This window comes from Erigeron canadensis, chromosome 6 (genome assembly GCF_010389155.1).
Source record: "Erigeron canadensis isolate Cc75 chromosome 6, C_canadensis_v1, whole genome shotgun sequence".
Lineage (NCBI taxonomy): Eukaryota > Viridiplantae > Streptophyta > Magnoliopsida > Asterales > Asteraceae > Erigeron > Erigeron canadensis.
Genome location: NC_057766.1, coordinates 29,497,455 through 29,519,195, shown reverse-complemented (window position 1 = coordinate 29,519,195; position 21,741 = coordinate 29,497,455). Strand labels below are relative to the sequence as shown.

At 34.0% G+C, this 21,741-nt stretch overlaps 5 protein-coding genes across 5 annotated transcripts; 3 read left to right on the top strand and 2 right to left on the bottom strand.

Moving 5' to 3' along the window:
• Positions 1-121: 121 nt before the first annotated feature.
• LOC122603853 (protein RTE1-HOMOLOG) lies at positions 122-540 on the bottom strand. The gene is given in 2 exon segments (XM_043776680.1): positions 122-348; positions 350-540. Coding segments are annotated over 2 exon segments (318 nt in total). The 5' UTR covers positions 513-540; the 3' UTR covers positions 122-193.
• Positions 541-2,494: 1,954 nt separating this feature from the next.
• On the top strand, positions 2,495-5,505 carry LOC122603852 (purple acid phosphatase). The gene is made up of 6 exons (XM_043776679.1): positions 2,495-2,693; positions 2,955-3,066; positions 4,529-4,755; positions 4,828-4,966; positions 5,071-5,291; positions 5,380-5,505. Exons 1-6 carry the CDS (start codon positions 2,526-2,528, stop codon positions 5,503-5,505), a joined length of 993 nt encoding a protein of 330 aa, XP_043632614.1. The 5' UTR covers positions 2,495-2,525.
• Positions 5,506-6,948: 1,443 nt separating this feature from the next.
• LOC122605067 lies at positions 6,949-12,817 on the top strand. The gene is made up of 13 exons (XM_043777941.1): positions 6,949-7,121; positions 7,299-7,457; positions 8,407-8,658; positions 8,762-8,881; positions 9,727-9,807; positions 9,975-10,067; positions 10,323-10,418; positions 10,517-10,570; positions 10,646-10,849; positions 11,136-11,261; positions 11,505-11,570; positions 11,644-11,943; positions 12,027-12,817. The coding sequence occupies exons 1-13, from the start codon at positions 7,059-7,061 to the stop codon at positions 12,501-12,503; spliced, it is 2,091 nt and encodes a 696-aa protein (XP_043633876.1). The 5' UTR covers positions 6,949-7,058; the 3' UTR covers positions 12,504-12,817.
• A 1,946-nt stretch (positions 12,818-14,763) lies between these two features.
• On the top strand, positions 14,764-19,001 carry LOC122604654 (probable methyltransferase PMT27). Its single transcript, XM_043777526.1, has 9 exons — positions 14,764-15,192; positions 15,331-16,068; positions 16,509-16,658; positions 16,741-17,011; positions 17,665-17,775; positions 17,856-18,030; positions 18,121-18,393; positions 18,495-18,689; positions 18,788-19,001. The coding sequence occupies exons 1-9, from the start codon at positions 14,764-14,766 to the stop codon at positions 18,999-19,001; spliced, it is 2,556 nt and encodes an 851-aa protein (XP_043633461.1).
• Positions 19,002-19,051: 50 nt separating this feature from the next.
• Positions 19,052-20,758, bottom strand: LOC122605165 (glutaredoxin-C3). The gene is made up of 4 exons (XM_043778058.1): positions 20,464-20,758; positions 19,805-19,878; positions 19,399-19,497; positions 19,052-19,301 (listed from the first exon to the last, which is right to left on the bottom strand). Exons 1-4 carry the CDS (start codon positions 20,652-20,654, stop codon positions 19,246-19,248), a joined length of 420 nt encoding a protein of 139 aa, XP_043633993.1. The 5' UTR covers positions 20,655-20,758; the 3' UTR covers positions 19,052-19,245.
• Positions 20,759-21,741: the final 983 nt, after the last annotated feature.

Here is a 21,741-nt window from a genome sequence, read left to right as displayed (position 1 = left end):
TATTACAAGGAACATTTGATCAAACGCAAACTTATTCACACCTAGCTTAAGTGTGCTAACTTATACCACGAAACTATTGTTGTAATTATGTAACCAAGTCGACATCGATCAATTTGGGCGACATTTATTGTACCAGAAATCAAATCAACATATATACATTTCGTATATATACAACTACAAAATGAAATTGATACTAGATTTGGATAAAGTTTTTGAAACAGTTGGTACCACAAAGAAACCATCCAACCAGAAGAAATGCAAAAAATGTCAAGAATGTTAGAAAGGTTACCCCTCCAAAGATGATTCCAATCAAGAAAAAGAACATAAACGACAAACAAGATCGAATCATAGATATTATGTTTCCCCAAAGGAAGGAACCATGAAATAACTGGTAGAGGTGTCCACACAATGCAACACGGAAAACATCCTTTTACCGGATCAATCTCCTTGCTAGCTAGTGGAACATCTTGCTTAGTCATCATGCCGCCCTCAGATTTTATATCTAATTCCATCCCCAAACCTGTACAACCAAACTTATAAGCAAATAGATAGAGAAAAAAAAACGTTAACATTTCTCCACATAACTTTATTATTTCATTGAAGATGTTAGGAATTACAAAATATAATATTTTCGCTCATAAAAATGTTTCTAAAGCAATATTTTATCTCTATGAAAATGCAAATAATCATTTTAAAAAAAAATCAAAATAACTAAAAGAGTTTAAAATGTGTATAAGTTTATTATTAATACATAAGTAAAATAATGCATGTATAATATAATTTCGGTAACATCTAATCTCATATTCCGAATATTAATACACTACAACAAAAAATTTTAGTGGTGACATAAGATTTTTTTTCACTAATGATCATATTTTCATCACCAACAAGTTAAATTTGGTTAATATTATAGAACAAATTTTCGGTGGATATTTAGATACCAAATAGGATTATCTTTTGGTTAATAATTGTGTTTAATGATCAAAATAAAAAAAACATTTTTATAATGATGGATAAATAAAGTTACTATTAATCAAATGATATCATTTGTTTCAAAACTAATAATTACTTTTTTTATAAAAAAAAAAATTACTTATTTCTTTTTAATTACTAGTTTAGGCTGTCATTATAAAATACAATTTCAACAAAAAAAATTCAATATATCGATCATGACAAATTGACATTTTTTTTACACAATACGAATTTTTAGAGTTGAATACACATGATATATGATGAACAAAGTTTATTACACTTTTAAACACTAATCTCATTATAAAATCGTTTTCAGTGTTCATCAAATTAAAAGGGTAACGTTAGTTAAAAAAAATTGGATTATTAATGTTTGATAAAAACACGTTCTAATTTCTAGAAAAGTTACTTGTATTCAGTCAAATGTTAGAATCCATAAAATAATCCTCAAAATGTGGGTCTAATATATGCATTCAATTTGTAATATCACTTAATTAAATCAGGATAATTGAACAAATCCAAGTAAGGAGAATATTATCATACACGAGTTAGTATATTCCAACTACAGAATTTGTGGGAAAACCACTCAACCAATATATATACACTTCGATTGATCATTTTCTGTGTCCATATAGTACAATCTGCCACCTTCTTGTAGTTATATATCTATCCTTCTCGTCATCAAAATGTGGTGGCTCATCATAACAATATTGTCATTTTTATTAAATGGAGTATGTGACGCAGGTGTCACAAGTAGCTACATTAGAGAAGCTGCACCTTCCGTTGAGATACCCAAGAATGATTTCCCTCCACCTGTCGGTTACAATGTTTTTATTTTTTCAAACGATAAATGTTAGTAGTTAGTTTTTTAAATTAATTATCTGATTTGAACCCGAGACCTTTGTAATAATTCTTTATAATTAATAATTCAAATATTAAATGGTAAATTGTCTGTACGGATTCAAATTAATGTTAGATATGGTCTTTATTAGTTAATTTGTGTTTGTTATATTGTCCCACATTGATAGAAGATAAAAGTCTAAGTGGGTTTATAAGTCTTGGTTTGATTGTCATATTCAAATAGCTTGAAAGATTATTTGGAGAGAAACTAAAATATATATATTCTTGATTTAGCACTTTGCCTAGTTTTTTGGTGGTTATCAAAAACTGAATTTGGGTTGGTTTTTGATAGTTATATATAGAGGCAATAGGGGACGTATTTTACATTATCTTTTCTTCTTCTATTTTCTCTGATACAAACACATACTCATAATGTTCATAGAAAAAGATTAAAAACGCTGTTTAATCTTTTGTATTTGGGGTGAATCCTGGGAGGAAACTAGTCTGAATCCACCAGCGTTTATAGTGGGGGCTAATATTCCTTAAGGATAGTGATAATCACGTCCTCAATTTCGTTCATATATTTTCTATATCTTTAATTTTCTGTATTCATAAAACTACTTTTCTAACAATTAATACGTTTTTTGTTGCGATATATTTGATAAGTAGGTTCATATAACACAAGGTGATCTTGTTGGGAAAAGTGTGATAGTTTCATGGGTGACGCATTAGAAGTACACCCGAATTACGTGACTTATTGGGAAGCAGCCGATGACGAAAAAAATGGTATCAAGCGCGGTCGTGCTCGTTCAAAAACCACTACTTATCGATACTATAACTATTCTTCTGGTTACATTCATCATGCTACAATCAAAAAATTAAAGGTACCTTATTTTAAGAAATATGACTTTAATCAAAGAACTATTCTTTTTTATCAATCCAATTTTTACATATTTTATGTAAACGAAGCCATAAGGGCTTTCCTTAATTTGCATTAAATAGTTGTACACTTACCATAAAATTTAAAGAAAGGGGGGTTTGATATAGAAAGATATACAATTTGTTTATACAAGTTAAGTGAGATGGGCTTCATCTAGCATTTTTTTTTATAAAATAGTTGTATTTATTGTTTGTTATACACACAGTATAACACAAAGTACAAGTATGAGCTTGGGGAAGGCAATGGCACTCGCCAATTTTGGTTCATGACTCCTCCGGAAATAGGCCCCGACGTTCCATACACATTTGGGCTCATTGGTGAGTAGTATCTGCGATTCCAACAATATTAATAAGAGTTTCAAGTTAGGTTTAATTAAATGAATACACTTGGGCAGTTTGCCTAACCTCGAGCTCGTCTCATTCAATTTGAATGGTCTCGTGCTTGTTTAATTTTACTGTAAAAACTTTTAAAACGTAATGTATAATTTAGAGTTAATTACTGAAATGGTACCTCACGTTTGCGTCATATTACTGGTTTCATATCTTTCCTTTCGAAATTACGCTGATGATACCGAACGTATGCAAATCTCCACTCGGACCATACTGGAGGCTAACGCCGTCAGCTGGCCGTTAAAACCTCCCCCACGTGACTTGCACGTGAGGGGTAAATATGTAATATCGCGTTTCCTAATTACTGAAATGGTACCTAATGTTTGTACGATATTGCTGGTTTCATACCTATATGTTTCTTAATTACTTAAATGGTACCTAATGTTTAGTTATTAATTAATTTATTTATTTATTTTTTTAAATTTGTTTTATTTTTCTTTTATAAAAATTCTCTAAAACTTGTTACAATTTAATGAAAATAGTCAGAATACACTTATAATCCACTCAAAAATAATACCAAATAGCTATTTCATAACAAAATATAAGTTTTAAAGTTCACGAATAACCAAAAATAGCAATAAAGTGTAATAAAACAATTTTAAAAAAATTTGCGAGCAAATTTTTTTTTTTTGAAAAAATTCCGGAAATACCGCAATGAAAAAATTCTGGAACTTTAAAAAAAAAAATTTCCGGAATTTAAAAAAAAAAAAAAAAATTTCCTCGCAATTTTTTTTAAAATTGTTTTATTACACTTTATTGCTATTTTTGGTTATTCGTGAACTTTAAAACTTATATTTTGTTATGAAATAGCTATTTGGTATTATTTTTGAGTGGATTATAAGTGTATTCTGACTATTTTCATTAAATTGTAACAAGTTTTTGGAGAATTTTTATAAAAGAAAAATAAAACAAATTTAAAAAAATAAAAAAAATTAATAAATTAATAACTAAACATTAGATACCATTTAAGTAATTAAGAAACATATAGGTCTGAAACCAGCAATATCGTGCAAACGTTAGGTACTATTTCAGTAATTAGGAAACGCGATATTACATATTTACCCCTCACGTGCAAGTCATGTGGGGAAGGTTTTAACGGCCAGCTGACGGCGTTAGCCTCCAGTATGGTCCGAGTGGAGATTTTCATACATTGAGTATGATTAGCGTAATTTCGAAAGGAAAGGTATGAAACCAGTAATATGGCGCAAACGTGAGGTACCATTTCAGTAATTAACTCTATAATTTAAGTAAGAAATATTTTTTTGTAAATTTTCGTGTGCCTTGGTTTGGATATAGGGATAACAAGTTGTGTTTTTTAGTTTTTGACTTTTCGTAGTGTGAAATAAAAGTTTGTTATTTGTTATTGTATGATTTATTATTAAATTGATAGGTGATTTGGGACAAACACAAGCATCAAATCAAACATTGGAGCATTACCTGGCTAGCGGGAAAGGTCAAACTGTGTTGTTCCTTGGTGACTTCTCCTATGCCGATGTTCATCCCTTTCACGATTACGAAAAATGGGATACATTTGGACGGTTTGTCGAGAAGAGCAATGCTTACCAGCCATGGATTTATTGTGCCGGAAATCATGAATTGGACCTTGCTCCTGAAATTGTAAGAATATATACAACCATTTGTTTCTGTCTAAATCTGAGTACCGGTTCTGAATGTTTTTTTTATTTATAGGGAGAACACATTCTTTTCAAGCCCTACAGACAACGATACCATGTACCTTATCGAGCTTCTGAAAGTACATCGCCACTTTGGTATTCAGTTAAGCATGCATCAGCCCATATTATCATTCTTTCTTCTTATTCAGCATATGGTACGTAATAATAAACTTCTTGATCTAGTTACATATAAGGTTTTGTTACAAAAAATTTAAATTTAATCTAAGATGATCAAAAATCTTTTTTGTGTCCCTTGTAGCGATATACACTCCTCAATATGTTTGGCTCGAACAAGAACTTAAAAAAGTTAACAGGAGCGAAACTCCATGGTTGATTGTTCTTGTGCATTCGCCACTTTACAATAGTAACAACTATCACTACATGGAAGGAGAAACTATGAGAGTCGTTTTCGAGCCATGGTTTGTCAAGTACAAAGTAGATCTAGTCTTTGCCGGTCATGTTCATTCATATGAACGCTCGGTGATTAATTCTATTACTTTTACATTAATAACACGTCATTGTCATATTCTAAACTAATTTAGTTGTATATTGCCTTTAAATTATGTAGGAGAGAGTATCAAATATTCAATACAACATAACAGAAGGAATAAGTGCCCCGGTTAAAGATTCTTCTGCTCCGGTTTACCTTACAATAGGTGATGGCGGAAATTGTGAGGGTATCGCGGATAGGTAGTATTTTATATAATTTCGATTTTGGTTTTGATTTTAATGTATTGATGTTATTTGCTGCAAGTAATTAACTTCACTTTATAATGACATTTTATAAATGCAGTTTTATAGAACATCAACCAAGTTACTCGGCTTTTCGAGAAGCAAGCTTTGGACACGCGATACTTGAAATAAAGAACAGAACACATGCTTTTTACAATTGGCATCGAAATCAAGACAATGTGGCTGTATCAGCAGATTCAATTTGGTTTTATAATCGCTACTGGTATCCTAAAGAAGAAAGTGACTCCAACACTACAAGCTAGTTAGCCTGGGCATGATATATGTTTGAGTCTTGATTGATTATTTATGGTCAAATAATTTTGTTAGGTTTTTTCATATCTTAGTTTAGCTAGCAACTAAGTTATTTATGTTTTTGATTTGATAGTTTTCTTTGTTATTGGTTTGTTTCATGGACTATTAACTTGAAAAAGTTAGATTTTTAAAACATGTTTGGGCTCATCGGCATTATCTTTTTATATACTCATTTTTAATTTAAGAAAAAACATCGTTATTAATTTTTGGTAAAACCAATGTTTTCAACTCCGGTAAGCATTTTCCTCGCATCCGGTTTTAAACTCAAAACCTTAAAGTTTCAAGTCTCCTTATATATTGATAGCTGGTGAAAACAGTGAGAAAAAAAATTGATTAGTAATTAAACTATTGATTCATCATGAATTCTATCTAACCTTAGTTGCAATGAAGATACCCCTTCTTTTATAGTCAACTTCCTAAAAGATATATATGAAAGTTTTTAAGAACTAGAATATGTTGTATCAAGTTTGAACAAATCGAATTGGACTAACATTCATTTTAGAGGCAAGGTTGAACAAATCAAAGAAAGAGACATCAAAACACTAAATACAAGCTTATAGGTGGTGATGGCATGAGCCTTTGTTAGCGTCAACGTTAATTGCCTCTCTCAACCTGCCCCTAGTTGGCAATGTTCTGTGTCGAGATATCGGTATAAAATTGTTGTGCATCATTCAACGTAAAAAAAATTTATGTTATCAATTATATGTGTCTATACTACAACAAAAACGGCCCAAAATTAATGTAATGGTGAATTTTATGTTTCCAATTCTTTCGCTTTTACTTAAAAGGATCTAACCACACGACATTTTGGATCATTAAGATTGCTATATCTATATACTACAACAAAAACGGCCCAAAACTAATGTAATGGTGAATTTTTATGTTTTCAATTCTTTCTTTTTTACTTAAAAGGATCCAATCACGTGACATTTTGGATCATTAAGCTTGCTGTATATGTAAAGGGAGGTGAACCTGCAGGTACACCACAAAATACGTTTTACGATTACTAGCATATAAAACATGTTTGTTGATAAATAGTACAAGTAGAAGGACTATTCTAGTAGATCCTCAAAATATCAGGGGCCTGATCCTGAACCCTCTCGAAACCGTCGTTACTCTGCAATTCTGTCAAAATTCTCACTATCCGTCTTCATCTTCTCAAATCAATCAAACAAATTTAACAAAAATCGCATCAAACTAACCATGAGGAAACGCGATTTAGCGATCCTTATGCTCGCCGCATTCGCTATTTTCTTTTCACTTCAGGTATAAATATATATATGTATATATATATCACTTTCTTTCTACTTTTTTTTTATTATTATTTCAATCGAACTACAAATCCTAGAATTCATAGATATATGTATAGATATAGCTGTAATTGTATGATTACTGAGCTGTAATTAGTTGATTAATAATTAGTGTATATTTGTAATAATACAGCATGAAGGTGATTTTTCGTTTAAGGAAGCATGGTATCATTTATCGGATGAATATCCGATTAAATACGAAGGCGAGCGGCTTCCGCCTCCGATTGTTTCGGATCTTAACGGAGATGGAAAGAAAGAGGTCCTTGTGGCTACTCATGATGCTAAAATTCAGGTATTTTTTGTTTGTTATTTTTAGGGATAATGGCATGTGAGTGTAACCAACTATGACCAAAAGGTTATGTAATGTAGCCAACTACTCGACTAGCTGTGTAATGTAACCAACTTTGTTTTTTGGGTTATGCAGTGTAAGCAACCGGATACAAAACAAGTTGCCGGTTACCACTTTTATTTTTATGGGATAATGGCACCGGAGTGTAACCAACTATGACCAAAAGGTTATGTAATGTAACCAACTACTCGACTAGCTATGTAGTGTAACCACTACATAACCTTTTAGTCATAGTTGGTTACACTCCGGTGCCATCATCCCTAAGTTTATTTTTGGCTTAACCGGATGGAAACTTGAAGTAACCGGTAGCTTACATGACATAACCCAAAAAAACAAAGGTGGTTACACTACATAGCTTGTCGAGTAGTTGGTTACATTACATAACCTTTTGGTCATAGTTGGTTACACTCCGGTGCCATTATCCCTTATTCTTATAGACATTTTGTATGATTTAGTTTGTAAGCTGTAGCTCATTTTTTTAGGTGTATTTTGGAACTTGTAAGGAATGTATATTGTTTTAAAATGTGTGCACGGGGCAGTTGACGTTTTTTTTTTTTTAAATTTTATCTCGGTTTGATTTGGCTTGGAGCTCTTTTTGGTGGATTAACTAAACTTTCATCGAGGTTTTATTTACTCGTAATCTAGCTTCAAACGGCTCTAGGAAATAGTTGGATTTTAGTTTCTCGTGTTTGCCTTATTCTTGCATAAAAGCAAGACACGTTTTATTTTATCTCCCAGTTAGGCTTAGATATGAATTTTGAAGGTTCTTTTGCCTGTGTTAACCATTTTGTTGTAAATGTTAATGTCAAATACTTTTGTTTTTTGTACATCACTAGTCGAGCAAAATCATGTGTGCGGACATCTTATACTTACTTGTTTCATACTCTTCTAGGTTCTTGAGCCTCATTCAAGGCGAGTGGATGAAGGGTTTAGTGAGGCTCGTGTTCTTGCAGAGGTGAGCCTTTTACCTGATAAGATCCGTGTTGCTTCTGGTAGACGAGCAGTGGCCATGGCAACTGGAGTGGTTGATCGAAGTTTTAAACGTGGTCAAGTACAAAAGCAGGTGTTGGTTGTTGTGACATCAGGTTGGTCTATTATGTGTTTTGATCACAACCTTCAAAAGCTATGGGAAACAAACGTTCAGGTGAGTTTAGAGGGTAGCTTTTGCAAGCTCACTTTCTTTGGTCAAGTTTAATCCTACATTTTATTTACTTAGACCCTGTTTGATATACATTGTGGTGTTTCAGGAGGATTTTCCTCACAATGCTCACCATAGGGAGATATCTATCTCTGTAAGTAATTATACGCTAAAACATGGAGATGCCGGGCTTGTGATCGTTGGCGGACGGATGGAGATGCAGCCACATGTAAGTCTTTTGGTCTACTCTTCATTTTCCTCATTAATGTAAGATTGTGCAGTTACTGCTGTTGCTACCATTCAATATTTAGCTTCTATTGATTTTGAAATAAGTTGGTGATCAGTTTTAAGAGTGGTCAGGGAAAGCAATTAGAAGGCACCGCCAGAATTTATGCCTGCAATATACTGGCTTTGTGTTATATCAAAAAATTAGCAACTTCTCTGATCACTAGAAGCAATTTAGAGATTTTGTTTTGTGCTTTGAAATAAGCATTTTTATTACAGTTCATATTATATCACACTTGGTCGAACTTAATGAATATCTAATTAGCAGACTGTCAATTATGCAGTTCACCGTTTAATGTTATTGATTTACTTAAAATGATATACGTAAAATGATTTTGCTTTAGTTCGAGTAACCAAGTTCTTACCTTTTTCTTCATAAGGTTTACTGTGCTTTAGCAATTCACATCATGGGGTCCAATTCGCAAAATTGACCACTACTTTTGCAAAACATGGTTACCATTTTTTCTGCATTACATGAGCCAGCTTTTCTGGTAGTATTGTATTTGTAGCAATTCTGGGTGGGTATGGGTAAAGCTTGGGCACGCCACTAGTAACTCTTTTAGAAGGATTGAAGTATCTTCATAAACTATTTCTTCGATTTCTGAAGTGTTAGAAGGATATGGGTAAAGCTTGGGCTCGCCATTACTAAAACCGATCTTTGCTGCATTTTTTGTGTACAAATTTGACTTCACAATGTCTAGAGGTGAAGATGTGTATTATCTTATATTCTTATAGCTATTCCTACCTTGCCCAAGTTTTAACACTACATTATTATCTGCACTGTTTCAGATGCACCTTGATCCTTTTGAAGAAATTAAGATGGCCGAGGAAAGTGCCGATCAGCATAGAAGAAGTGCAAGTGAAAAAGAAGTAAGAACTTTCAAATTGGTTGACAAATTTTATGTATCAATGTTCTTTTGTGCGTGAACAGTGAACACTATTTTTCCTTCAATACTTCACATTTTTTTTGTGGTGCTCATTGAATCCAATGTACATCCTCCGTTCTTCTAATTATTGAAATAATGATTTGCATGTAGTCTGAAGCAGCTGCAGCTGTGGATTTACGCCATTTTGCATTTTATGCTTATGCTGGACGAACTGGTACGCTCCGATGGAGTAGAAAGAACGAGGTAATTTGAAGTTTGTATTTCATCTCTGAATAGTTGAAAGATAACCACTTATCTTACTAAGATCGACCATCTTAGATTATTAATAATTCATGCATTATTTCTTGCCACTGGGACTCTTTATTAGTCTTCTTGGAAGTATATTGTTATGTATGCTATCTGAATAGTGCTCTTCCCCAATCAAATTTGTCAAACATGAATACACGAAAGCCATTTTTTTTTTTACTAACATTTATATTTTTATATTCTTAATCAAAGAACGTGGAAGCAGCTCCGTCAGATGAATCTCCACTAATTCCACAACATAATTATAAGCTTGATGTACACGCACTCAATAGACGTCAACCAGGAGAGGTACTGGAAGTGCACAATATGTTTTTATCAAATGCTATATAGCAACATGTTATACTAAAAGTGTGATATCATTGCCACTCAACATTTTTCAACTTAAGTTTGAATGCAGGGAATTCAGAGAATCAGTCCTCGGAAGTATGCCACATCACTGGGTAAGCCTTCTGTTTTTGGTTTTGCATTGTTTTAGTTGAAATGAAATCTCCTGACAAACTCTATCTATCGATCAGGATAGGCGGGAGGATACAATGCTACAGTTGGCACACTTCAGGCGCCACAAAAGGAAGGCAGTGAAGAAAACCCCTGGAAAGACTTCAAATTACCCATTCCACAAGCCAGAGGAAAACCATCCTCCAGGGAAGGATTCGTCCAAAAAGATTTCGAATTTGATTGGTAAAGCTGCAAATTTTGCTAATACAGCCAAGACTAAGAAGGTAAAGTTTAATAGCTCCATAGATGAAGTTTCAAGGATACCAAAAGTTCCGAAAATAATGATGTTGTACTAAATTATTCAGTTTTGTAACATATTCCAAACCATGGGTCCTAGGTTTAGCCTTATGTTCAGGACTGGTATATGTGGCCTGATTAATAGATGATATCTCGTTTAGTGGACTTGATTTTAAGTGTTAGTATTTTGCTGTGCAACTTGAGAGCCAATTTCCCATGTACCGGGGGAAGTCTATGCTTGCTTTAACGAAACGCGATTTATGTCTAATGCAGGCATCACCTTATGTTCCTACAATTACAAACTACACACAGCTGTGGTGGGTACCTAATGTTTTGGTGGCTCATGAAAAGGAAGGGATTGAGGTTTTGCATTTGGCATCGGGGCGCACATTATGCAAGGTAAGACAACATATATAAACATTATCTAAGGGTACGTTTGGATTGTTACAATGGAATACCATAATATTAGTTCCATTCTGCTAAGCATCTCTTGATCAATTACTACTACAAGCATTTATATGGCTGTAGGTTTTTTAAAATGTGTTTGTTGATGTATCATATCTATATTACTTACTTTAAGCTATATGTCATATACTATATGAATTGTCTCTAAAGATTTACTCTTCAACTTTGCTCTTCTAGCTTCACCTTCAAGAGGGCGGTTTGCATGCTGATATCAATGGAGATGGAGTTCTTGATCATGTCCAGGTTTGCAGCTTTGTGATTATGAATTTGATACTATATTCATTCTGTCTGTGCATAACACTTGTAATTTCTGCAGGCTGTTGGTGGAAATGGTGCTGAGCAAACTGTTGTTAGTGGATCAATGGATGTGCTAAAACCTTGTTGGGCTGTTGCAACCTCTGGAGTACCAGTACGAGAGCAACTCTTTAATGTTTCCATATGTCATCACTCTCCTTTCAACCTATTCCCACATGGAGAATATTCTAGAAGCTTTGGACGAGCTCTAGATGTAAATTCTCTTGAGGTGGCAACACCAATCCTCATCCCAACAAATGATGGCCATAAACATCGCAAGGGCAGTCATGGAGATATTGTTTTTCTGACTAATCGTGGGGAGGTACACTTCTCGTCTGGGTAAATATTTAATTTAATCTGATTATAAACTGTTGGAAACTAAAGGGGTACAATCACATGTGGCAGGTAACTGCTTACTCTCCAGGGCTGCATGGGCATGAAGCTGTTTGGCAATGGCAGATGTTGACCGGTGCAACATGGTCAAACCTCCCATCCCCATCAGGAATGACAGATGCTGGTTATGTGATCCCCACTCTCAAATCGATTAATTTGCGGATGCATGATAATCAGCATTTGATCTTAGCAGCAGGAGATCAAGAGGCCGTTGTGATTTCTCCAGGAGGAAGTCTACTGACAACTATTGACCTTCCTGCACCACCAACTCATGCTTTGGTTGATGCTGACTTTTCAAATGACGGGTTAACGGATCTCATTGTTGTTACTTCAAATGGTGTGTATGGGTTCGTCCAAACAAGGCAACCCGGTGCTCTCTTCTTTAGCACACTTGTTGGTTGCTTAATCGTTGTGATGGGAGTTATATTCGTTACCCAACACTTAAATTCAATCAAGGGGAAACCTCGAGCTCCATCAGGCCACATTTAGAACTCATGGTACTAGTCTTGACTGAAATGTTGATATTCTGAACACATGGAATTAGAGACAATACTCATACATCTACTAAAAGATTGACCAGAGATCTCTACAAAAGTGAGTCAACAATGAACTATTTTTAATTTTTATGCTAGTATGATGTAGCAAAGCCTTAGAATTTCTTTAAGTTGGTCATTGAATATCAGTCTGCTATATAGCTCATATGTATGAGATTGTAGTATAAGAGGATTTTGTACAAACTCTGCGTACTCCTTTCATATCATAGCACATTAAGATATCAAGTTATGTGATCTACTTTTGTCCCATAATGCACATTCAGTTTTATACAATCAAACTAAAGAGTTATTGTGCTGTTATTAGAAGATGGGATATGAAAAGCATCTCTTCGTGAGGTATTAAGAAAATATTGCATACAAAAGATATCTGTTTTAATCATTGGTTACAAATGATGTCTGAGCCTTTGGGGTCATAGCATTGAAAGCAAGATGGTGTTAGTTTAAATGCAAGGCGTTGGTTCCCTAGTTTGCGTCAAACTTGAATTTTATTTTTAAAGCCATTATGAATAAACTTGGGGATTAGTGTTCATCTTTTAAAGCCGCTTTGTAAGCCGACTAATTCCAAGGCGATCAATCGCTTTACAATTAGCCTGGAGTTGTTGCTGGTTAATCTCCACAGCCACAAGGGGTATATTTTTTTGCTTTCTAGGACCTTGGGAAGACCTGACTTATACTACTATACCACTACTCTTGTGGTTAATAAATTGTGAAATCTGGATGTTTTTTTTATTCAAATGTACCTATTTTTCCTTTCTTTTTTTTAATCGCTTAAATTCGGTTTACGTGGATCATCATCAAATGGTTAGAATTCATTGAAATAAGAAGTTAATGTCAGGATCTACTCAGCCCATCAAATTAACTTTTGAACTCTGCATTATATACAACCACCCGAAGTTATGAATATTTTCAAAGCAACTAAAACCAAATTACCAGCTTATATAGATGCAAATGTAACGCTTCTATGTAGCAATACCAAAAATACCAAATATCCTCGATTACATTTGCATATTCTGGGGTCCTTCTATGCCTTCTTTAGTAACTGTGGTGTGTGACCTTGATATTTGATGCTGATCAACATCGCATGAACTGTGCCTAGTTCCATGCCAGAACTACAACATTTGTGATTTTAAATATGCTCTTATAGGATGTGATTTTTCCCCTTCATTCACTTCATTGTGATTTTTCCCATCATAATGATCAGGCAGCCAGCAAGGCCGCTAAATAAGAGACCATCATCCAGTTGCTTCGCTTGACTAAAGCTATAAGCCCCCCACATGTATATACAAACGTTAAGCCGTTTAAAAATCTGCATTGACCAAGGCATGATGTTAGTGGTGCGAGTGTGCGACAAAATCTATATCAGTTAGCATGTAGTATTCTATGGTTGACAAGTGTAATGGAAGAACTTGAATAATTGACCATATTTATCTGACATGTTTTAACAATCCAAAAAAACTAACCAAACTTTTAAACAATGGTAAATAAAAAAAATTTATATATAGTCGTACACCCGTAGCTCTTGTCAAACAAAGAATAAATTAAAAATGTTGGATTGTACAACATAACTGAAGAGATATTTACACCAACACTTGTTGGCAGATCCTTCCTTAGCAATGAAGTCATCAATTACTTCTGATTTGGGATTTGAATGCAGATCAACACACTATTGATTTTTCAAAAGACGGAGTCAAAACATAAAGATCAACACACTATTCATTATCTTCCCATTCTAAGTGTCCACCTTTAAAAACACACAGTTTCATGACATCATAATCATTGCATCACGTAATAACTAGTTGACAGTTTTGTCCTAAGGTTTTGCATAGACGTTAGAGAAATCTCTGTGAAATATATAAAATGGAAATGTATAAAGGTATAAAGGTAAAATTACATGTGTTACTTTTGAAAATGGACTCCTATTTTGGTACAAACTAAAATGGATATGTAGACACTTAAAATGGAAGAAAATGCAGCTTATTAATTGTTACTATAGTTGTAGACCGGTATTGAAAGATGGTAGAAAGGATGTGCAGAATTATGAGAGAAAAAAGGGGAAGGCAGAAAGGTGGCAAAACATGGGCAGAGCCTAGTCTTTTGGATCTTGACAATGCTGCTTCTTATCTTCTCTGTCTCCCAACAAACTTTGCTAAAACTTCTCTTCCCATCTTTGCTACTTTCTTTCTCATGCAACCACCATGCCCACCGGAAAACACCGTAACACCAAGCGATCTTCTGGTGGTTCCTATACATCAACCATTACCACTGTCATCTTTGTGTGCATCTTTATATTAGGTGTCTGGATACTCACTTCTAACTCGTATGTTTCATCAAATAAGTCCAACCGACTCGCTAAATTTTCTTTTTCTGCAGTCCGTTCTCGCAAAATCCCCATTGATCCACCTGCTTTTGAAGATAACCCCGGTGATCTCCCTGAGGACGCCATTCGGCCTGATGATGGTTCTGCGGCACGTATTGACCCAATCACCAGGTCAAATGAAACTAAACCTCGAGTCGAGACAGCTACAGGAATGGCTGTTGATAAACAGCCACATATTGATAAAGAAGGAAAAGATGAGGTTCAAATATCTGAGGAAAGTACAATGACTCAAAATCAAAGTATTCAGGTAGTCCCAACGATTGACCATGCTATTGAAAATGAAAATCAAAAATTGAAAAAAGACCATCAAGAAAAGAAAAAAGACAAACAAATGAATGTTACACGAGATGACAAGTTGAGCATGTTTGACAATGAAGAACAACAGAGAATAGAGGAAGCACAAAGAAAGGATATTGAAAATGAGATGCAAATGAACGCTACAGGATTTGATGACGAACAGAATGAAGTGAACAATCAAGAACACCATATACCACAGGAAAAACAAGAAAAAACAAAGAATGATATGCAAACTTATGCCACAGAAGGCAGTGATAAACATAATATGGTCATCAATGAAGAACAAGATATATCAGAAGAACAAGAAAATAGAATCAACCACCAGCAGCTACAACAACATGCCAAAAACGAGGAAACAAGCAAAGATTATTTACAACAAATTGAAGATAAAGCAATAGAAATTCATCCAGAGAACGAAACAAAACAGGTGATTGATGAAGCCAAGATCAAAGCCACAGTCATAGAGCCAAATAAAGATTCAAAAGCGGTAGCAGATGGTAACATGACGATGGATCAGAGTTCTTCAGGAATTCCAAAGGAGTCCAATATATCAATGCAGGAATGGAAAACCCAAGCAGGTCAGTCAGAGAATGAAAAAGAGAGACAAGCAGATGTTGCAGTTAATCACAAATGGGATTTATGCAATGTTACTAGTGGGACAGACTATGTACCTTGTTTGGACAATGAAAACGCAATTAAGAAGTTAAAAAGTAGGAGTCATTTTGAGCATCGGGAACGGCACTGCCCAGAGGAGGGTCCAATGTGTCTCGTCCCCACACCCGAAGGTTATAGGACACCTATTCCATGGCCTCAAAGCAGAGATAAGGTATAAGGTGAAAAAAAAAAGCAAGTCGGGCAGGTTGGGTCACAAGTCAAAAGGCTAACATTTCAGCCATGGTTGTCAGTTAAAAGGAATTGGGCCATTAACCTGAAAATATTCTTTTCTAGAAAACTTCAATTTTATATGATAATAGTGTGCAGAATATGCTTACAAAACTTTTCAAATATATCATTAATGATGCAATTTGGTGGTAAAATTATTAGGAGCTTTTATGCATTTTAAATACACTTTGGATGACTTTCAAGCTGTTCAACCCAGCTGGCCCGTTTCCTTTTAATCTAACCTTCAAGAGTTCAAACATAACCTGCATCACTGAAATCGCTAACTCTAGATATAATGGTACATGCAAGACCTGTAGCTTTCTCTAACTTGAAGTCTATACATAGATAGTTCATCTTTCAATTAAATCAAGATGTAAATAACAGATCTGGTTCCATAACGTACCACACAAGTCCTTGGCAAATACAAAGGGACACCAGAATTGGGTGAAGGTGAGCGGTGAGTTACTAACTTTCCCAGGAGGTGGAACTCAATTTATCTACGGTGCTCTACAGTATATAGATGTGCTACAACAGGTAGAAAAGCTAATTATAAAACTAGTTACAGGATCTATGTATAAGTAAACAATTAAATAACTCACTGCACTTTTATGTGCAGGCAGTGCCTGAGATCGACTGGGGAAGGCACACTAGAGTAGTATTGGACGTCGGATGTGGTGTAGCAAGTTTTGGAGGTTACCTTTTTGAGAGAGACGTCCTGACTATGTCATTTGCCCCAAATGATGAACATGAATCTCAAATCCAGTTTGCTCTTGAGAGAGGAATACCAGCAATTTCTGCTGTCATGGGCACTCGACGCCTTCCCTTCCCAAGCAACGTTTATGATCTCATACATTGTGCTCGTTGTAGAGTACCTTGGCACAAAGAAGGTTCACTCGTTACCTTATAACCTTCACATTATCTCAGCATTAAATTCAATCTAGGGTCATATCTGCCATCTAAAAAGTACCTCCTAAAATGGTAGTGGCAAAATAAATAGGTCGGCTAACAAGTAAGTGGTTCAGATCAATATGGCAAGCTTTTTGTATCAGTAAGTGGCTAACAACTATATATATATATATATTAATAAAATATTTAGTGTTAAATAAGATTATACAAGACCATACAGTCTATCCTATACTGATAATTAAGATTTGTCATATGAATAGAATAAATAAGATCTTGTGCTACAAAATTACACTTGGGGTGACCTTCAACCATTTTGAAGATTTTTACTAATTCGTGCAGACAATAAAGGTGTTCGATAGTTCGTGCATGCTATAACTTTTTGTGCATAGTTAGTTACATTATAGTACACTTATCCTAAACAAATTGACCAGTTAACATAAATCAACTCACTCAAAACCAAATGGGTCGAAATTGTTGCCTCTACTTTAGATGATGTGAGCATAAAATGTGATCACTGGTCAAATTTACTTAATGCGAGGATAAATAAAGATGTGAGATACAAAATAAAGATCAGAATCATGAAGTTTAAAAACCATAAAATCCATATGGACTAAGTGGCTGTTCTTTTCTTAAGGTGGAAAGCTTTTACTGGAGATTAATCGTTTGCTTCGGCCTGGAGGTTATTTTGTTTGGTCAGCAACACCTGTTTACCGGAAGAATGTCGAGGATGCCAAAATATGGAAAGGTAACATTAGGAGATCTTTTTTATTGACTCCAATTTTGACAAAGTTTTAAAATATAACTAAAATAGAAAATTTCACTTAGAGATGTCTGCTCTAACGGTAGCAATGTGTTGGGAGCTTGTAACTATCAAGAAAGATAAGGTTGATGCAGTTGATGTTGCTATCTACCGCAAACCAGAATCAAATGAATGTTACAATGGAAGAAAGAAACAAGAACCACGAATGTGTAAACCAGATGATGATCCAAATGTTGCATGGTAAGCATTAGATCAGCTTTCTTTTTCCGGTTTTTTTATTCTATTCTAATTTTTTAATCTACATCAATTCACTTGGGTTTTAAATGCCAGGTATGTACCTCTACAGGCCTGTATGCACAACATCCGAATAGGGGACATAGAGAGGGGTTCAAGATGGCCTGAAAATTGGCCAGCCCGAGTTCGAACACCTCCATACTGGTTAAACAAATCCCAGATGGGCATTTATGGAAGACCAACACCAGATGATTTTACAGCAGATTATGACCATTGGAAACATGTTGTTAGCAAAACATATATGAATGACCTAGGATTCAATTGGACCAATGTAAGAAATGTTATGGATATGAAAGCTGTTTATGGTGGGTAAGTGTTAAATCAAGCTCACTTCTTCAACAACCACTCGTGATAAATTAAAAGGTGCAATATAATCTGAAATCTGCTCACTTTTAGCCCACATTATACAGGTTTGCTGCAGCATTAAAAGACCTAAAAGTATGGGTACTAAGTGTTGTGAGCACGGACTCACCTGACACGCTGCCAATAATATTTGAGAGGGGTCTTTTCGGAATTTACCATGATTGGTGTGAATCTTTTAGCACGTACCCTCGGACATATGATCTCCTCCATGCGGATCATCTCTTCTCCATGCTGAAAAAGAGGTGAATCCGTATACTCTGCACACACATACACAATGCTAGTTGTAATTGTCTAATAATCAATGACAAATGTCACATGAACTTCAATGTGGTGTATGCAGGTGTGAAATTACACCTGTTATAATAGAGGTTGATAGGATCGTGAGACCAGGAGGGAAATTGATTGTACGAGATGAATCCACCACATTACAGGAAGTCGAGAAATTATTGAAGTCACTACATTGGGATGTCCATATAACTGTAACTAAAAACAAAGAAAAAATATTAAGTGCTCAGAAGTCAACATGGAGACCCGATACTTATGCAATAGCTTAATTATTCTGACCATTCAGAGACAAGATACACAAAATAGAGAATATCCAATCTTTTTATCTCCTACAATCTTGAAATGTAGATCCATTCAGTAAAACAAATGAAAAATATGTACAGACAGAATACAGAATCCTTATATATCATCTTTCTCTGAATTTATGTTTTCACCAGTGAATGATTTACAGGGCCAACAGGCAGAAAAGCTACACTACATCAAACAGATAATATCGACTGTTTCCCTTCATATTCAACTTGTGCTAAGGAGATCTTGCAACACACCATTCTGGACGGCTGCTTCAAGATCTACATAAATAAAAGACCTTCCTAATTAACCTCAAAGTAACCAATAAGGCATATATACTAGAAGAAACATAAAAGAAAAAAGAATGTGATAGCTAACCATCGGCACCACCAATATGTTTCCCGTTCACAAATATTTGAGGAACGGTACGACGGCCAACAAGATCTAAAAGCACTTCTTGAATTTTGTACCCATCGTCTGAAAATAACCATCATATCATATATTTTTAGTGATTAGCCATTACAACACATATACCAATCTAAGTAAAACTAACTCTATGAAAATGCCACACTTCGTGTACGTGAATTCGCGCATACTACAACACAATCAGTTTTGCGAAAAAGATATATATATGTATATATATATATATATAGCAAACAAATTTCTTCAAAAAGAGTATAGAAGCTACAAACTCCACTAAACTAATTAAACTTATAAATTCGTCCAATCAATAAGAAATTCAAGTATCAAGCTGAATAAAAAAACAATCGAAATCGATACATACCCCGATGGTCAAGTTCAACAACATAAGGCTGTTCGTTTAGTTCATTAAATATGCGTTTCGCATGCCTACAATACCTGTACCCAAAAACATAGTTAAGTTTGTTACAGTTAGTTAAATTATTAGCTACAATAATAATATAATAATAATATTAACTATATTAGGCTTAACACATAGTATACAACAGGTAATGATATCAGTTTTGTATTGACATTATTTAAAAACATAAATCAAAATAATTGATCTATAAATTAATTAATAAATGAATTTTAGTATTAAGATTTTAAAATCAAAATGCTAACACTCTTAAAATAAGAGCACGGAGAACACTTAAAAACATTATTTTGGTGCATTAAAAGTCCATAAAACTAATCTAGTGCATAAATAATTATCATTATTTAAGTGTTTAACAATACATTGATCCGTCAAAATCGAAAAAATTATTATTTTGTTGGATGCATAATTTTGATGAATATGCATCCAAAACAAAAAACATGATTTTCTTGATTTTGATAGACTAATGTGTTGTTAAACACTTAAATAATGATATTAATTATATACAATGTTAGTTTTATGGACTTTTAATACATCAAAATGCCGTGTTCCTAAAATATATAGATATGAATAGAAATAAATAATAAATATATATAAAAAATACTAACGGGCAGTATGATTTGGAGAACATGGCGATCTTATTGGAGTAGATGACGGTTTCAACAAAAGCTGACGTGGATTTCGAAGCTGTTACTTTACTCGGCGCGTGGATTATCATCATGAACAGCAGCGTGACTGTAAAAACAACTGCCGTAAATTTTAACCGGTTTCTGGACCGGTAAACCGTCGTTGTATTCATCTCCGCCGGGTTTTCTGTGTATGCGTCTGAGACTGGAAGAAAAGGTAAAATGAGTTGAAGACTTTACGAGCAGTTAGTTATAATGGGCTTTAACCTTGGACAAACTTCGTAAGTTTCATGCCTCTTTTATATATTTTTAAAATTGAATTTCTCGTAATTTAATTGCATTTAGCATACATCATCTAATCTGAGAGAGTTCCTTTAAATATAAAAATACGTATTTTAAATACCCGATGAAGAAACTCTATTAATCCGTCTAAATGCACGGCGATTAATAGAGTTAAACTCTGCCACTCGGACTTAAACAAGTCTTTGTATCCATTATAGTTTGTCAAAATAAATACTTGTATCCCTACAAAAATTAATATATAAACTTTACTATTTAACCCTTAATGCACTTCTTTTTATAATTGATTATTAATGGATAGATAACCTATTAGTAAGATCTTCAATCTTGAAGAAATTCATGAGGGTTTAAATTCTCACGTATATTTATAGAAATGGATTTTTATGAAGGTTTCGAGAGTATAAGTTTCATCACAAGCATGCGTAGTTCAAGTTCCGCATACTCTTCAATTAGATGTCACTATATATATTTGTTAGAAAAAAAATATGATATCATGATCTTACTATTGCACAATAAAAAAAGATAATGTTAAAGGCAACTCATATGGCTGCATATAGCGTACATAAAAAATTTGTATTTTTTATATAAAAAGTTCACCTTCTGAATTTTATGTTAAGTGTATATAGCCAATTAATGCATCTTAACTACAAGCGTAAAGATTACGTTTAGAAAAAGTCATAAAATATTTAAACATCTTCACAAACATCATGTTTCATATGTATAAACATTTAATGGTAACAATTATATATTAGTTACGTTAATACATACACATTCCTTCTTTATATGACAAAATTTTTATACCTCAAGCATTATTAAATGAGTTTATAATTTCTTGAAAAATATCCATGTCACAATATAAAATACGACAAACTTAATAGTGATCTTTATACTCTTACTAAATGGATGTTCGTATGTTGCAACAATACCATTTAAAAAACAACGATGGTTAAGTGTGGTGGT

Excerpts from the sequence above, each read along its gene's own strand:
- LOC122605165 (XM_043778058.1), bottom strand. The coding sequence starts at position 20,654 with ATGAATACAACGACGGTTTACCGGTCCAGAAACCGGTTAAAATTTACG. Across the intron at positions 19,879-20,463 it reads TTCTCCAAATCATACTGCCC|GTATTGTAGGCATGCGAAAC; the intron begins GTTAGTATTTTT and ends TTTTGGGTACAG. Across the intron at positions 19,302-19,398 it reads ACATATTGGTGGTGCCGATG|ATCTTGAAGCAGCCGTCCAG; the intron begins GTTAGCTATCAC and ends TTATTTATGTAG.
- LOC122605067 (XM_043777941.1), top strand. The coding sequence starts at position 7,059 with ATGAGGAAACGCGATTTAGCGATCCTTATGCTCGCCGCATTCGCTATT. Across the intron at positions 8,659-8,761 it reads TATGGGAAACAAACGTTCAG|GAGGATTTTCCTCACAATGC; the intron begins GTGAGTTTAGAG and ends GTGGTGTTTCAG. Across the intron at positions 11,262-11,504 it reads CGGGGCGCACATTATGCAAG|CTTCACCTTCAAGAGGGCGG; the intron begins GTAAGACAACAT and ends TTGCTCTTCTAG.
- LOC122604654 (XM_043777526.1), top strand. The coding sequence starts at position 14,764 with ATGCCCACCGGAAAACACCGTAACACCAAGCGATCTTCTGGTGGTTCC. Across the intron at positions 16,659-16,740 it reads ATATAGATGTGCTACAACAG|GCAGTGCCTGAGATCGACTG; the intron begins GTAGAAAAGCTA and ends TTTTATGTGCAG. Across the intron at positions 18,031-18,120 it reads GATGATCCAAATGTTGCATG|GTATGTACCTCTACAGGCCT; the intron begins GTAAGCATTAGA and ends TTTAAATGCCAG.
- LOC122603852 (XM_043776679.1), top strand. The coding sequence starts at position 2,526 with ATGGGTGACGCATTAGAAGTACACCCGAATTACGTGACTTATTGGGAA. Across the intron at positions 3,067-4,528 it reads ATACACATTTGGGCTCATTG|GTGATTTGGGACAAACACAA; the intron begins GTGAGTAGTATC and ends TTAAATTGATAG. Across the intron at positions 4,967-5,070 it reads TTCTTCTTATTCAGCATATG|CGATATACACTCCTCAATAT; the intron begins GTACGTAATAAT and ends TGTCCCTTGTAG.